The sequence below is a fragment of the Vipera berus genome (genome assembly GCF_964194415.1).
Source record: "Vipera berus genome assembly, chromosome: 6".
Lineage (NCBI taxonomy): Eukaryota > Metazoa > Chordata > Lepidosauria > Squamata > Viperidae > Vipera > Vipera berus.
In genome coordinates, this window is record NC_138208.1 from 3,105,802 (window position 1) to 3,122,685 (window position 16,884).

The 16,884-nt window shown below is 47.0% G+C and overlaps 2 protein-coding genes across 2 annotated transcripts in view; one reads left to right on the forward strand and one right to left on the reverse strand.

Moving 5' to 3' along the window:
* Positions 1–513, forward strand: part of GSAP (gamma-secretase activating protein) — a 65,079-nt gene extending 64,566 nt beyond the window's left edge. The window contains exon 32 of the transcript XR_014026936.1: positions 419–513. The gene's annotated coding sequence lies outside the window, so the exon portion shown is untranslated. The remainder of the gene's footprint in view (positions 1–418) is intronic.
* CCDC146 (coiled-coil domain containing 146) overlaps positions 1–16,884 on the reverse strand; it is a 90,003-nt gene that overhangs the window by 1,420 nt on the left and 71,699 nt on the right. Inside the window, exons 11-18 of the mRNA XM_081331300.1 lie at positions 15,616–15,786; positions 13,279–13,367; positions 12,984–13,152; positions 10,671–10,891; positions 8,354–8,582; positions 2,854–2,982; positions 1,520–1,657; positions 371–619 (exon numbers count right to left, since the gene is read on the reverse strand). Of these exons, the coding sequence (XP_081187426.1) occupies positions 371–619; positions 1,520–1,657; positions 2,854–2,982; positions 8,354–8,582; positions 10,671–10,891; positions 12,984–13,152; positions 13,279–13,367; positions 15,616–15,786 (1,395 nt within the window). The remainder of the gene's footprint in view (positions 1–370; positions 620–1,519; positions 1,658–2,853; positions 2,983–8,353; positions 8,583–10,670; positions 10,892–12,983; positions 13,153–13,278; positions 13,368–15,615; positions 15,787–16,884) is intronic.

The following is a 16,884-nucleotide window of genomic DNA, read 5'->3' on the forward strand; positions in this document are numbered from 1 at the left end:
CACTCGCGCTCGTACCGATGCTGCTACGCAAGCATAGGACTTGCATGTGCGCATGTAAAATGCTTCCCCTCTCCCTCCAGTCCTCCAACCGAGAAAGGTTGGAGTCCTGTGTCCTAGAAGAGAATCCCTCTGTGCTCTCTGACTTCAGAGCAGTTGTATAGCAACAGCACGTAGACTTATATAGCGCTTCACGGTGCTTTACAGCCCTCTCTCTCTCTAAGCGGTTGACAGAGTCGCTTGACCACAATCTTCTCATGACGTTCCGGGACTCGGTCATTTTTTTACAGATTCTACCCCACTTGGCCCACTGACCAAAGCTGCCTCATGAAAAATTGTCGATGTTTTGAGGAAACCCGTTGAGAAGACTCACTTTTGCTCGGGCTTCACTTGCTATTTGGTGCATTTTTTCATCCCGCAGAACCCGGAGCCATTCCTGTTCGATATCCCGAGGGGGAGGAAGACCCTTGGCCAGTCGGGAGACGACAGACAGCACGGTCTGCTCTTTGTCCCTCATCTCTTGCTGGAGGTTAATGGCCACTGCCTGACGCATGGACAGCTCCGCGATGAGAGCCATTATCTTCTGGGTGGTGCTCTTTATTTTCTCTTGAAGCACGTTCATCTGGAAGGAATCACAGGAACAAAGAACATGGAATCCTACGCCGGGGAGGGATCTCAGAGGTCCTCTAGTCCAATCTTGTGGGCCATGGGCCGGTACCGGCCCGGGGGCTCTTGGTCAGCGGGCCGCAGAAATGGCTGGCCAGGGCGTGCGCGCATCGGCACCCATTCTCCCCACACTCACGCTACTGCTCAAGGCTGTTTGCGCATGCACACGGGCGCGAACGGGGACCTTAGCACGGGGGGGGCGTGTGTGCCCCATTTGTGCATGCACGAACGGGCCGCCAGCACGGGTGTGCGTGCATGGCCCATTTGCGATGCATGAACGGGTGCTAGCCGCCATGGGGGTGCACAGCCATTCACACGTGCGCGTGCTGCATGCGCCAATGCAGCCACTAGTACTGCGCCAGTGGGCATGGTCCTGTTTGTGTGCTTGCACGCGTGCACGCACGAAGTAATGTAGAAGCTGCTGCCCCCTCCGGGCTACGAGCCCCAAAAGGTTGGAGAACGCTGCTCTAGTCCAACCCGCCATCCCCCCCCTGCTCAAAGCTGGCAACCTTACATCATCCCAGTTGAATGGTGGTCCAGTCTATTTTTGAAAACCTCCTGCTTGCTGTTGCCACCAAAGGCCTAAATTGGTTTACAGTCATCCTTTGTTTAGTGACCGTTCAAAGTTACAACGGCGCTGGAAAAAAAGCCACCGATGACCGTTTTTCACGTGTAAGGCCATTGGTGGTTGAAATTCGGACGCTTGGCAACCGATTCACATTTATGACGGTTGCCTTTAGGGTTGCAAAATGGAGCAAAACTCACTTAACAAAGGTCCCGGTTGGGACCATTGTCTGTCGTACGTCGAGGACTGCCTGCATAGAGAACTGACATCATCAAGCCACAACCACACTACCTTTTTGGCCAGTATTAGTGTCTCCTCCTTGCTGTTTTCTGCCTTGACGCTGATTTTCTCCGTCATCCGAGAAACTTGCTCATAAATAAAGTCCTTCTCCAGTAGTTTTTCCTCTTTCCGAGTCAGCTGAATTTCTAACTATGTAGCAAAAAGAGCAAAGGCATAAAAGCAGGCAGAGGCTAATAATTGGCAAGAAGCCTGACTTTGAGCCAGGTTCCAACCACAGCCCTGTTCTAGTTGCGTTTTTAATTACCGCATCCGGCTAATCAAAAGTCCAGTTTGCGGGGGGGGGGATCTCCTAACTACCCCCGGGAAAATGAAACGGACGTTGGAGAACCTGCAGAGATGGGGACAATGCCCACCTTTTGACACACTGGTTTGTCCAGCCATGCTGGGATTACGCGTGAAAAAGGGGGAGATGTATACAGGAGCTCCATCGTTTCATAGGAGGTGGGGTCCTTAGGGTCTCTGAGCTTGGTTGTTTCCTTGCAGACGTTTCATTGCCAACCTAGGTAACACCATCAGGGCTAGAAGGGAGTAGGGTTTGTGGAATGATGGAGGAGGAGGGGGAGGACGACTGTGGGGTCCTTGGTGCTCTCTCAGCTTGGTAGTTTTCTTGCCGACGTCTCATTGCCAAACTAGGTAACACCATCAGGGCTAGAAGGAAGTGGGGTTTGTGGAGAGGAGGAGGAGGAGGAGGAGGAGGAGGAGGAGGAGGAGGAGGAGGAGGAGGACTGTGGGGTCCTTGGTGCTCTCTGAGCTTGGTCGTTTCCTTGCAGATGTTTCATTGCCAAACTAGGTAACACCATCAGGGCTAGAAGGAAGTGGGGTTTGTGGAGAGGAGGAGGAGGAGGAGGGAGGAGGAGGAGGAGGAGGAGGAGGAGGAGGAGGAGGAGGAGGAGGAGGAAAAAAAGTATGGGGTCCTTGGTGCTCTCTGAGCTTGGTCGTTTTCTTGCAGACGTTTCATTGCCAAACTAGGTAACACCATCAGGGCTAGAAGGGAGTAGGGTTTGTGGAGAGGAGGAGGAGGAGGAGGAGGAGGAGGAGGAGAAACTACGGGCTCATTGGTGCTCTCTGAGCATGGTGGTTTCCTTGCAGACGTTTCGTTACCAAACTAGGTAACGCCATCCGTGCTAGCTGATGTCATAGGAGGATGTGGAGAGCTGGTGGGAAAAACACGGCCCCGGGATACTGTTTTTTTGCAGGTGAGTTTTATGTGTCTGTCAAGGCTTTCCGCACCCCCCACCCACCCCCGGGCCGCCCTTTTAATCTAGTGACTATGGAAAGAGGGTTATTTGCTGCAAGGGTTTTCTGGCAGACGGGACGGATGTTACCTCCTCTATCTTTTTGAAGAGGTCTTGTATGGAGGGGTCCTTTCCGGGCAACGGTCTTGTTCTGTTCTCTCGATCCGGGTCTGTAAACTGCTTCTCCAGGCTCTTAATTTTGTCCTTGCACTGTGAAAACTGTCAGGCAAGAGCAACAAATGGATGCCAAGCGGTTGTGTTCCTTCATCCTCACAAAACAACATGCTAGAAGCAATGGAAGATTCTCCTTCATAGATCAATTGGGCCTCCACCTCCCTCCCTCCTTCCCTTCATCTTTCTTTTCTTTCTTTCTCTTTCTTTTTCTTTTCTTTTCTTTTCTTTCTTTCTTTCTTTCTTTCTTTCTTTCTTTCTTTCTTTCTTTTTTCTTTCTTTCTTTCTTTCTTTCTTTCTTTCTTTCTTTCCTTCCTTCCTTCCTCCTTCCTTCCTTTCCTTTCTTCTTTTTCTTTCTTTCTTTCTTCCTCCTCTCCTCTTTCCTCTTTTCCCTTTCCTCTCCTTTCTTCTCTTTCTTTCCTCCTTCCCCTTTCCTTTCTTTTCTCTCCTCTCCTCTCCTCTCCTCTCCTCTCCTCTCCTCTCCTCTCCTCTCCTCTCTTTTATCCTTTGCCTCCTCTCCTCTCCTCTCCTCTCCTCTTTATCCTTTGCCTCCTCTCCTCTCCTCTCCTCTCTTTTATCCTTTGCCTCCTCTCCTCTCCTCTCCTCTCCTCTCCCTCTCCTCTCCTCTCCTCTCTTTTATCCTTTGCCTCTCTCTCTCCTCTCCTCTCCTCTCCTCTCCTCTCCTCTCCTCTCCTCTCCTCTCTTTTATCCTTTGCCTCCTCTCCTCTCCTCTCCTCTCCTCTCCTCTCTTTTATCCTTTGCCTCCTCTCCTCTCCTCTCCTCTCCTCTCCTCTCCTCTCCTCTCCTCTCCTCTCCTCTCTTTTATCCTTTGCCTCCTCTCCTCTCCTCTCCTCTCCTCTCCTCTCCTCTCCTCTCCTCTCCTCTCTTTTATCCTTTGCCTCCTCTCCTCTCCTCTCCTCTCCTCTCCTCTCCTCTCCTCTCCTCTCCTCTCCTCTCTTTTATCCTTTGCCTCCTCTCCTCTCCTCTCCTCTCCTCTCCTCTCCTCTCCTCTCTTTTATCCTTTGCCTCCTCTCCTCTCCTCTCCTCTCCTCTCCTCTCCTCTCCTCTCTTTTATCCTTTGCCTCCTCTCCTCTCCTCTCCTCTCCTCTCCTCTCCTCTCTTTTATTCCTTTGCCTCCTCTCCTCTCCTCTCCTCTCCTCTCCTCTCCTCTCCTCTCCTCTCTCTCTTTTATCCTTTGCCTCCTCTCCTCTCCTCTCCTCTCCTCTCCTCTCCTCTCCTCTCCTCTCCTCTCCTCTCCTCTCTTTTATCCTTTGCCTCCTCTCCTCTCCTCTCCTCTCCTCTCCTCTCCTCTCTTTTATCCTTTGCCTCCTCTCCTCTCCTCTCCTCTCCTCTTCTCTCCTCTCTTTTATCCTTTGCCTCCTCTCCTCTCCTCTCCTCTCCTCTCTTTTATCCTTTGCCTCCTCTCCTCTCCTCTCCTCTCCTCTCCTCTCCTCTCTTTTATCCTTGCCTCCTCTCCTCTCCTCTCCTCTCCTCTCCTCTCCTCTCCTCTCCTCTCCTCTCTTTTATCCTTTGCCTCCTCTCCTCTCCTCTCCTCTCCTCTCCTCTCCTCTCCTCTCCTCTCCTCTCCTCTCCTCTCCTCTCCTCTCCTCTCCTCTCCTCTCCTCTCCTCTCTTTTATCCTTTGCCTCCTCTCCTCTCCTCTCCTCTCCTCTCCTCTCCTGTCCTCTCCTCTTTTCCTTTCCTTTCCTTTCCTTTCCTTTCCTTTCCTTTCCTTTCCTTTCCTTTCCTTTCCTTTCCTTTCCTTTCCTTTCCTTTCCTTTCCTTTCCTTTCCTTTCCCAAAACAAATTCTAAGAAAACAGGACTGGGCCACAAAAAGGAGCATTTTCTCAGAAGAGTCAGCAGGTGATTCACTCTCTGGAGCTGCTACTTCTCCCTTTTTTTTTTCTTTTCTTGCAAAGTTACACCATTCACTTGCTTCCTGTTCTCAGAAGTTAACTTGCATCACAGGAAAAAGGTGTAAACTGCCGCACCACCAACCCCCTGAAAAATTTAGAACCTCAGCAAAAATCGCTTAAAAGGGAAGGAGAGAACTTAACGTGGGAAAACAAGGTTTTTTTAAAAAAATAAAAATAAATGGACGTCCCTTCCCGAGAACACTTTGTTTTAAAAATTAGCCGGGCTGCCAGGTTTCAGGAAAATGACAAATGTTGGTGAGGATCCACAACAAGCCGAACGGGACACCCCCATGCTGCAAAATGAAAAGTGTTAAGTGGAAGAAAAAAAATGCATGTTCCTCCAAATAACAGGATGCGGTTATCGTTTCGACGAACACTTAAAATGTGAAAGCAGTACAGCAATGTGCAATATTTGCGTCTGCCGTCCTTGGTCCCTGCCATCCTGTACATTGATGAAACGACTCAGCAAAAAAAAAAAAATCACTGGGAAACATTTCTCTCCAAACAGCTGGAAATTGGCTCAACGAGATTACCGTATCAGATTAAGGAAGATCCTAGCTAGTTCTTGTTAAAAAGGGTAGGATTCTACCGCCAGGATTCTACTGCACGGTCCGGGGTTCACGTAATCCCAGTTTGCCACCATCTGACAAGCGAAGTCAGTGAGTAAGCCCAGGTTCCTTCAACAACCGTTGTGCTGATTTAACAATGGCAGAGGTTCGCTTAACAAACAGCGGCAGGAGCGAGCGTAAAACGGGGCAAAACTCAACCCATGTCTCACTCGGCGGCAGAAATTTGGGGCTCGGTTCTGGGTGCGAGTCGAGGCCTATCTATACTGTTCCCGACAAACGGTTGCCCGATCTCTTCTGAAAAACCTCCACCCACCAACTTTTTTTTTTTTTGAGGCAAGCCGAGGATTAAAATCGAAACAGAGTTTGTCTTCTGTGGAGCTGTTTGGCCGAACTGAACCGTTGTTTGTGTTCTGTCCCAGCCTATGTGAGTCCTGGTTATGCTCACAAGGAGAAACCCCTCTTCCAAGAAGCAGGCAGGAACCGCAAGAAAAACCAATCCCTTTTATTCTCACAGACCCGAGTCAATGTCCAAGCCAAACAAACACAGATGCACAGAAACTCGATCCTCAACACAAATGGATTCCCTTCAGCAACCAGCCCCTCCCAGCCCTTCCCTTTTATTATTCAGCCCAGGCGTGGCTTCCTAACGCCTTCTCCTTTGCCTTTGGAGCCGCCCCATTGCGTTCCTCTGTCCTACTCGCTTCTCTTTCCTGTGCATTCGTGCATCCTGGGTATTTCCCAGCTGTGCTTCAGCCCTGTCCAACTCAGGCTCCCAGCACAGCTGTGTCTCAGCCTGAGCGCAAGTAGAGGGGCCAGGCTCCTTGTCCGACTGTAAGTCTTGGACCTACTCAGAGCCTTTCTCTGATGTTACTCCAGGCCCCTCCTCCTCCTCCTCCTCTGATTCCTCAGACTCAGCTGCCGGATCCGCTGGCTGGCGAGGAATCACAACACTTTGACATTAATTTATTTTATTTTATTTATTTTATTACATTTATATACCGCCCTTTCCCGAAGGACTCATTAATAGAAGTGAAACAACATTTAGGCTTATATTAGAATGGTTTCTAGACAACGGAACATAACACACGACAACTTAGTTTTCTGTTTTTTAAAGGAAAGCTCAGATAAGGAACTTAAGAGTTCCTCTTTTGAACAGAAACCTTTTTTAAGATCCCACGCGAGAGTCACGGAGCAAGGATTTAGACACCACAAATGCAGAGGTTGCCCTCTCATTCAACTTCCCAACACCCGAATAGCTGCTGCTATTCCTAGAACAGAGGTCCCTGACCTTTGGGGGCACCAGGGACCACCAGTTCCGTGGAGAGAGGTTTTTCCACGTACTGTAGAGTGTGTGGCTTTGTGTGCTGCCTGCATCCCACGGATGGGGCTTTGCTTGTTTGTGCGGACCGGTTGCTGGCGTGCCGCAGCTCGCTACCAGTCCACAGACCAGGGGCTGGGGACCCCTGAACTAGAGGAATAGCAGCAGCCCATGGGGCACAAAGCTCTAATTCAAGAGGAGAAATCAGCAAAGGCCCCACGTGCGGGCAGAAGCATTGGCTGTGTAAACGGAGGCAGAGAATCAAAACCACGTAAAGTATTAGTACCGCTTTTTAAGGCCAGACTTGGAATAGGTAGGGCATCCAGTTCTGGTCACCACGCTGTGAAAAAGATGCGGACACTCTAGAAAGAGTGCAGAGAAGAGCAACAAAGATGATCGGGGGATTGGAAGCTAAAAGATATAATGAACGGTTGCTGGAATTGGGTCTGTCCAGTTTAATGAAGAGAAGGAGGAGGGGGGACAGGATAGCGGCCTTCCAATATTTGAAGGGCTGCCACCAAGAGCCTTAAATGCCTTATAAATTTCAGCTAGCCAATGGAGAGAGAGGCAGGCTGGCTGGCTTAAAAATCGCCTCTCAGCTGAAACGTCTGCTTGATCCACTTCCTTCCTGGTCACTTGTGTGTATTCTGCCTCACTATGCATTTTGGAAACTAGCCAAGCCAGTCTGATACCTGGACATGCTGCTATTGCCTTCAGTAGGGCTACCATCCCTGCGTTGCAGAAATCCAGACAACCCTTAAAATGACTTGGATGTTTTGCTGGAAATTCACTTCCCAAGCTCAGTCCCAATTGGGACAGAAACCAAGAGAGGAAGTTGACGCCAAGGAGATAAATGAAAGCCGACAAAAACTGTGTGAGCCGGAGGATGGAGATGGGCTTTTAAAAACTTTTTCAAAATCCGGGCTGTCCGACCTAGTTATGGAAGTGTACCAACTTACCATTCACCCAGTTTAGAGTCAATACAATACAATAAAGCACAATACAATACAATACGATCACAGAGTTGGAAGGGACCTTGGAGGTCATCTAGTCCAACCCCCTCCTCAGGCAGGAAACCCTATAGTATACCATTTCAGACAAAGGGCTGTCCAATCTCTTCTTAAAAATTTCCAGTGTTGGAGCATTCAGTTTCTGGAGGCAGGTTGTTCCACTGGTTAATTGTTCTAACTGTCAGGAAGTTCCTCCTTAGTTCCAGGTTGCTTCTCTCCTTGACTAGTTTCCATCCGTTGCTTCTTGTCCTGCCTTCAGGCGCTTTGGAGAATAGCTTGACTCCCTCTTCTTTGGGGCAGCCCCTGAGATATTGGAAGACTATCCTGTCACCCCTCGTCCTTCTCTTCATTAAAGTAGACATACCCAATTCCAGCAGCCGTTGCTTATATGTTTTAGCCTTCAGTCCCCTGATCATCTTTGTCGTTGAAGAGACTGGACAGCCATTTGTCTGAAATGGTTCAGGGTTTCCTGCCTGAGCAGGGGGTTGGACTAGGTGACCTTCAAGGTCCCTTCCAACTTCTTTATTATTATTATTATTATTATTATTATTATTATTATTATTATTATTATTATTATTATTATTATTATTATTATTATTTGCTTACCTGGATCTGAAGGACCACCAAGTCGGCATCCAGAGTCCTCTTCGTGGGCAACGTTTTCACGGATAATTCAATCTGCCTTTTTTTCTCTATCAGCTTTAGCTTCAGGTAGCGTATTTTCTCGTCCATCACGTTTATCTCGATGTCGCCGTTTCGGCTCATCATTTCCTGAATGTTTATTTTTTCATAAAAAATGCAGACTTCCTCCTCTCGCTCGATGAGCTGGACCCCACTGTGACAAAAACCCAAAGCAAAGGCTGTTTAAGAGGGCAGATGAGAAAATTCCGATCTACGCAGAAGGAAGGCAGTCCTCAACTTGCAACCGTTTGTTTAGGGACCGTTCAAAGTTGCAGCGGCGCCGAATAAAGTGACTTACGGCCGTTTTTTAGCAGTTTGCGACCTCTGCGGCATCCCCGTGGTTGATGTGATCAAAATCCAGATGCTTGCAACTGGCGTGTACTTATGACGGCTTACAGAGTCCCGGAGGACTATCTGTATTAACAGTGCATTTATTGCCAGTAAAAATCAAAGATATTTCATAAACTTCTTTTTAATTAAAAGGTGTTATTTTTATGCTCTTCTTTTACATTTTGTTTATTCGTTAATGATTCCTGGGCATTGGCTAGACTGTCAGCCACAGTTTGGGAGTCGAAATAATTAAAGAAACAGAATGGCTAATATTTTGAATTCTTTGGGGTTGTTTTTTTTTTGTTCAACCTCTGAACAAATTGTTCGCTCAAACATAATTGCCTATTGTTTAGAAAGTAGTTCCTATTTTTAAGAACAGTTGTCCAAGAACAAGCTTCACTGACTGAGAAATGTGTGACTACTTCGAATAAATGTAAAAAAGCACATTCCTGGTTCGTCTTTTAAAGGTAAATTATTAAGAGTAAAATGTTTGCCTCTCAAATAATAAAGACGGGATAAAACCCAACTAGATAAATAAATAGTTCAGCGGTATCGCCACAGAGTTATTATGCAGGTTATGTTATAATGCGGTCCCGCCACCCACAAATTATTTCAATCGTGCATTCTTATAAATGTTTATTTGGAAATTAGCCCAGAAGGAGAGTGCAAAAGTTGGGTTGAAACTTAACATTAAGAAAACCAAGATCATGGCATCCGGCCCTCTCAATTCCTGGCAAATAGATGGGGAAGAAATGGAGTTAGTGACAGATTTTATTTTCCTGGGCTCCAAGATCACCACAGATGGGGACCGCAGCCAAGAAATTAAAAGACGCTTGCTCCTGGGGAGGAAAGCCATGGCAAATCTAGACAGCACACTAAAAAGCAGAGACATCACCCTGCCAACAAAAGTGTGTATAGTCAAGGCTATGGTCTTCCCAGTTGCAATGTATGGCAGTAAAAGCTGGACCATAAGAAAGGCTGAGCACCAAAGAATTGAGGCCTTTGAACTGTGGTGCTGGAGAAGACTCCTGCGAGTCCCTTGGACTGCAAGGCGATCAAACCGGTCAGTCCTAGAGGAGATCAACCCTGACCGCTCTTTAGAAGGCCAGATCCTGAAGTTGAAACTCAAATCCTTTGGCCACCTAACGAGAAGGAAGGACTCACTGGAGAAGAGCCTCATGCTGGGAAAGGTTGAGGGCAAGAGAAGAAGGGGACGACAGAGAATGAGGTGGCTGGATGGAGTCACTGAAGCAGTTAGGCGTGAGCCTAAATGGACTCCAGAAGATGGTAGAGGACAGGAAGGCCTGGAGGAACGTTGTCCACGGGGTGGCGATGGGTCAGACACGACTTTGCAGCTAACAACAACAATGTTCATGCTCATATCTTAAGACCAAAACTTAGTCAAATGAACAAAGGGTAAGAACGACACTTATTAAGTTACATTTTCTGTACAGGTAGTCCTCAACTAGTAGCAGTTCACTTAGCGACCGTTTGAAGTGGCCACGGCACTGAAAAAAATGGCGACTTACGGCCATTTTTCCTACTTACGGCGGTTGCAGGTCCCATGATCCAAAACTGAGAAGCTTGGCAACCGACTCATATTTATGACCTTCCCAGTGTCCTCGGTGTGTGTGTGTGTGTGTGTGACGCGATCCCCTTTTGCGACCTTCCTCCCTCCCTGACAAGCAAAGTCAACGGGGCAAGCCGGATTCATTTAACGACCCTGTTAGTAACTTAAACCCCCGCCGTGATTCAGTTAGCAACGGGCAGGAGAGGTCGTAGCCTGGAGCCAGACTCGCTTAACCGATGTCTCGCTTAGCAACAGAGGTGCCGGGCTCAGTTGGGGTCGCAAGCCGAGGACCGCCTGGATAGTTCTCCCAGCTCAAAGGCGCTCGAGGGCCCGCCTCCGCACCTTTCGTTCCGTCGCTGGACGGCTTTTTCGTAGGTTTTGCGCAGCTGGACCATCTCTTCCTCGATCCGGGTAAGGGTGTTGGTCAGCCTTTCCACGTCCATCAGCTGCTGCTCCCGTTTTTCCTTCATCTCCTGGAGGGTCTGGTAGACCTTGCCAACATCACTCTGGATGCTGTCCTTGATCGCCACGTTGTTCGCGTACTTCATCTGGTATTTCTGCAGCTTCCTAAAGGCAAAAAAAAAAAAGGACGGAAGGAAACAGAGAGTTGAAAGGAAGGCCCGGGCAGGCTTCCCTTCTGAATAATAATAATAATAATAATAATAATAATAATAATAATAATAATAATAATAATAATAATAATAATAATAATAATAATAATAATGTTGGAAGGGACATTAATTAAAGGGAAGATTATTTGCCAGTTTTCCGTACATTGCAAAATCTAATCAGTTGCTGTCCAGAGTCCTCAAAACTCCATTATGAAATGATATTCCTTTTCGTTTTATGTAGATCCTCTTGACCAAGGGTCTTCAAACTTGGCAACTTTTAAGACGGGTGGACTTCAGCTCCCAGAATTCCTCAGCCGGCATGCCTGGCTGAGGAATTCTGGGAGTTGAAGTCCACAAGTCATCAAAGGGCCGCGTTTGAAGACCCCCTTGCTCTTGACTAATAAGACAAGTCCATAACCCCCTTTATATAATCGCCATTCCTCTTATTCTCATTTGGACGATGTTGTAGGCCTAACCCAGGGGTAGGCAACCTTGGTTCTTTTATGACTCGTGGACTTCAACTCCCAGAATTCCTGAGCCAGCATGGCTCAGTTTGGAAACCTCTCCCTTTCCCCTCAGCATGGCTGGCTCAGGAATTCTGGGAGCTGAAGTCCACAAGTCATAAAGCGGCCTAGGCCTAGGCCAGGGGTAGGCAACCTTGGCTCTTTTATGACTCGTGGACTTCAACTCCCAGAATTCCTGAGCCAGCATGGCTTAGCTTGGAAACCTCTCCCTTTCCCCTCAGCGCGGCTGGCTCAGGAATTCTGGGAGTTGAAGTCCACAAGTCATAAAGCGGCCTAGGCCTAGGCCAGGGGTAGGCAACCTTGGCTCTTTTATGACTCGTGGACTTCAACTCCCAGAATTCCTGAGCCGTCATGGCTCAGCTTGGAAACCTCTCCCTTTTCCCTCAGCATGGCTGGCTCAGGAATTCTGGGAGTTGAAGTCCACAAGTCATAAAGCGGCCTAGGCCAGGGGTAGACAACCTTGGCCCTTTTATGACTTGTGGACTTCAACTCCCAGAATTCCTGAGCCGTCATGGCTCAGCTTGGAAACCTCTCCCTTTTCCCTCAGCATGGCTGGCTCAGGAATTCTGGGAGTTGAAGTCCACAAGTCATAAAGCGGCCTAGGCCAGGGGTAGACAACCTTGGCCCTTTTATGACTTGTGGACTTCAACTCCCAGAATTCCTGAGCCGTCATGGCTCAGCTTGGAAACCTCTCCCTTTCCCCTCAGCGCGGCTGGCTCAGGAATTCTGGGAGTTGAAGTCCACGAGTCCCAAAAGAGCCAAGGTTGCCTACCCCCGCGCTAACCGATGTGCCGAATTCCCCGCTTTCTCTTCTTCGTGCAAAAGTATGAAAAGGACTTTGCGGAGGGAGAATCTCCTTGGAACGTCAGAGTGAAAGAGACGGCAGAGGTCTCTCTTAATTTTTCTTAATCCCAAGAAGAAGCCCTTCTCTTATTGTTTTCGCTGGAAATGATCAGAGGGGGCTCTGAAGGTTGGTTTGCTGCTCAGATTTATAAAGATGAGGACCCAGTAATATTTTTGGATGCAGGAGGTGGCAAGTGTCACTTTTAACTTTTGGGATGCAGAAGGCCGGTCTCTTTAACTTCCAAGAAGCTCTTGGTGGGATTAATCATGGCAAGCAAGAACAGAAGAAACACAGTGGTCCCCGCCACTCATTTAGCGTCCCTTCACGAAGGACATTTAAAAGAAGAAGAAAACAAAGAAGAAGCAGCGGAGATCCTTCGGCTATTTTCCTAAAACGCTAAGAGAACTGGTCCTGTCCCTCTCGTTGCAAAGAAATCTTTTTTTTGCATGGAAAAGAGGCAGATTTCTCCCCCCCCCCTTATTTCCCCCCCCCCAACTGGAACAAAAGCATTTATAAGGAGCAGAGTTTGACCCGCGGGGGAAATGTTATCAAGAGTATAATTGAGAAGCAACTATAAAAAGACTCGCACCCTCGCTTAAAAAAAACAACAAAAAACCTGATTTCTAAACGAAATCAAGGACATTATTTTTTCCAGGCGAATCGTTGAGCGGAACACTCGCCTCTCTTTGATGACGGCGCTGTTCCTTAAAATTTCCATCTCGTTATCCAGCATTTTGACTTTGTCTTTCATTTCGTTGGTTTTCTGGCGAGCGCAGTGGACAAGGTTCACCAGCTTGTTCCGCTCGTGTCGCACGACGTCGTACAGTTTAGCAAATTCTTTCATCCTGAAACACACACACACACACCCAAAAAAATTATTTTAAGGAAAACAATGAAGCGTCAACTTCCCTTTCCCCCCCACCCCACCCCAAGGTTGGGCGAGCGAAACCCCACTGTAAAAATTGTCTTACTGCCTCTGAATTTCTCTCTGCTTCTTGGTATGCTCCCTAATTTCAAAGTCTTTTGTTTTTATTTCTGCAATGATGTTATTCAGACGCACCTGCAAAAAAAAACAAACACAAAAAAAACAAAACAGAAAGAGCAGGAGTGGATATTTGGGGAGCTGTCAAAATGGGAAGGCCGTTTCTAAACATCAAGGAGACTGTTCTCTTTCCTTCCAAAAGAGAATGGATTTTGGGTTTTACCAATCTGACGGATTTTGCCGATAACAGAAATGGCTAGCGCGTGCTACCGCAGAAATGTAAAAAGTTGAGATTCGATTTTAACGTCTGATTTTACTGCAACAGAGTCGGACGTCAACGCCTTTTATTTCTTCCCCCCTCCCTTTCTTCGTACCTTTTTCTACTGGTTGTTTTTTGTTTTTTTTTAAATATGTTTTATTGATTTTTAACATACACCTTAACACTTGGCAAACATCGTGTCGTCTGGGTTAATATTTAACAATTGATTTCCACAATTCTGTAGTCCATATGGTAGCTTTACATGGCCTCTTCTTCCAGTAATATTCTCTTTTGCCGACCTTAAATTGATACAATTCTTGTTGAAATCGATGACAATTGCTTCTGAGAGTAGTAACCACATCAATATAAAGCTTCTTTTCATTGGTCCTCTTGATTTGCCTCATCGCAGTCCTGCTTACATTCTTGTTTAAATTTGTTTCCCCCACATATCCAAAACATTAGCTTGTCGATCAGAAGGTCGGCAGTTTGGCGGGTCGAATCCCGAGTGCCGCGTAGCAGAGTGAGCGCCTGTTACTCGTCCCAGCTCCTGCCAACCTAGCAGTTCGAAAGCACGTAAAAATGCAAGTAGAAGAATAGGGACCGCTCCGGTGGGAAGGTAACAGCCTTCCGTGCGCCTTTGGCGTCTAGTCATGCCGGCCACATGACCACGGAGATGTCCTCGGACAAGCGCTGGCTCTTCGGCTTTGAAACGGAGATGAGCACCGGCCCCTAGAGTCGGAAACGACTTGCACGCATGTGCGGGGGAACCTTTACCTTTACCTTTATCCAAAACATTCTTGCTGGTTAAGATTTTCTCCAAATTAAGGACGCTAATTTTAATGACATTTTTTTCCCTACTGTTGCCCCCTATTATTTGCTTTGGAATTTTCATAACCTTAACTTTTCCCCACGTTGAATTTCATGCTGTTGGGTAGGGCCCAGTGTTCAAAGTCCATCAAGTTCTTTTCGGATCCTGAGCTTGCCTTCTGGGGTGTTGGCCTATTTGGGTCATTTGCAAATTTGGTGAGTTCCCCCTTCCATTCCCTCGTCTAAGTCATTTGTGAAGATGTCGAAAGAGAACTGGATCCGAAAAGGAATCTTGGGCTGCCCCGCTGCTTACTTTCCCTCCGTGTGGATGTAATTCCGTTGAGGACTGAACGTTGAGTATGATTTGTCAGCCAGTTATAAACTCACCTGGTAGAAGGTGTTGTCTATCCCACATTTTACTATCTTGCCTATGAGGAGTGCCTAGCCCAGGGGTCTTCAAGCTTGGCAACTTTAAGACTTGTGGACTTCAACTCCCAGAATTCCTCATCCTGGCTGAGGAATTCTGGGAGTTGAAGTCCACAAGTCTTAAAGTTGCCAAGTTTGAAGACCCCTGCTTCTAAGCTTGTCAACGGGGAAAGCCAGATTCACTCAGTCACCGTGTGACTAACGTAACGGCTGCAGAGGTCGTCAAACGAGGCAAAACCCACCCAACCACTCGTCTTCCTCAGCAATGGACCTATGGGGCTCAACGGTGGTCGTGAGCCGAATACCTGACCCGTACTTGGGTTTCCCAAGCTGTCTTTGAAAAAAGCAAGCTTCCTGAATGAGCACCTTAAACCTTTTGCAGAAAAAAGACAACAACCCCCTGACTTACCGGGCATCCCGTTGTAGTCCTAATTCTCCTCCTTTCCCGCGGCATGCGAATGCAATAGAAGGAGAAGAACAACGATATTATTATGTACGTTTAGACTCGCCAGGGGTCTGGATTTGCAACAGGTATGTCCCCGGTAGAGATGGGAAGGCTTGGGGAAAAAATTGGGGGGGGGGGTTTTTAAAAAAAAAACAGGGTCTTTTTTTTCCCCCAAGCCATTTGGGGAAAAAAACCTGGTTTTTTTGCCCCCAATGTTTTCAGTTTTGTATTTTTTTCCCTCAGGCTTTCCCATTTCTAGGCGTGCGCCACTGCGTTCTGCGATGTGAAAACGAAGGGGAAAGTACGATGAATCAGACACGACTCTGCGCTATGGATGCACGGGAAAAGTCCGGAGGGAGCCAGACAGAAAGTCCCTGGAATTTTCTTACCTGGGCCTTCAAGAAATCCTTACACTTCTGTTCCCTCTCGTCGGCCTTCAGCTGTGTCATACGGATCAAGTTGTTGAATTCCTCTCGGAAATGTTCCTGCGCCCCGATCAGTTGGTCTTCCTCGGCAATGCACTGCTCAAGAATCCGCACTTCGGAATCTGTGGATGTTTTCTGGGTGGGAAATAATCAGAGGAACATCCCCGAAGGGGACAGGTTAATAAATATGTCTGTAGACGAGAAATGTTGTGCCTCAGGTGCTAAACGCTGGAGTCCCTTGGTTGGTGTTCTCTGAGTTTGATGTTGGCTAGTTGGGTCATGAGATGTCTGCAGAAAAACCATCAAGCTCGGAGAGCACCAAGGACCCCCCCGTCCTTCTTTGCCTTCTCCTCCATTGCACAAAGCCCACTCCCTTCTAACACTGATGATGTTACCTAGTTGGGTAATGAAAGGTCTGCAAGAAAACCACCCAGCTCAGAGAGCACCAAGGACCCCACAGTTCTCCTCCTCCTCCCCCTTCTTCTAGCACTGATGATGTTATCTAGTTGGGTCATGAGATGTCTGCAGAAAAACCACCAAGCTTGGAGAGCACCAAGGACCCCTCAGTCCTTCTTCGCCTTCTCCTCCATTGCACAAAGCCCACTCCCTTCTAGCACTGATGATGTTACCTAGTTGGGTAATGAAACGTCTGCAAGAATACCACCAAGCTCAGAGAGCACTGAGGGACTCCACTAAGCCAGAATTTGTGGATGCTCCAACACTGGAAGTTTTCAAGAAGAGACTGGACAGCCATTTGTCTGAAATGGTCTAGGGTTTCCTGCCTGAGCAGGGGGGTTGGACTAGATGACCTCCAAGGTCCCTTCCAATTCCAATTCTAATTCTTATTATTATCGTCATCATCATCGTTATCATCGTTATTATTTGTTATTGTTAATAATAATCTTAGTATAGATTCTATTCTATTATTTGTTGTTAATAATAATCTTAGAATGGTTTCTATTCTATTATCATTTGTTATTGTTAATAATAATCTTAGAATAGATTCTATTATTGTTATTAATAATAATCTTAGAATAGATTCTATTATCATTTGTTATTGTTAATAATAATCTTAGAATAGATTCTATTATCATTGTTATTGTTAATAATAATCTTAGAATAGATTCTATTATCATTTGTTATTGTTAATAATAATCTTAGAATAGATTCTATTCTATTATCATTTGTTATTGTTAATAATTATCTTAGAATAGATTCTATTCTGTTATCATT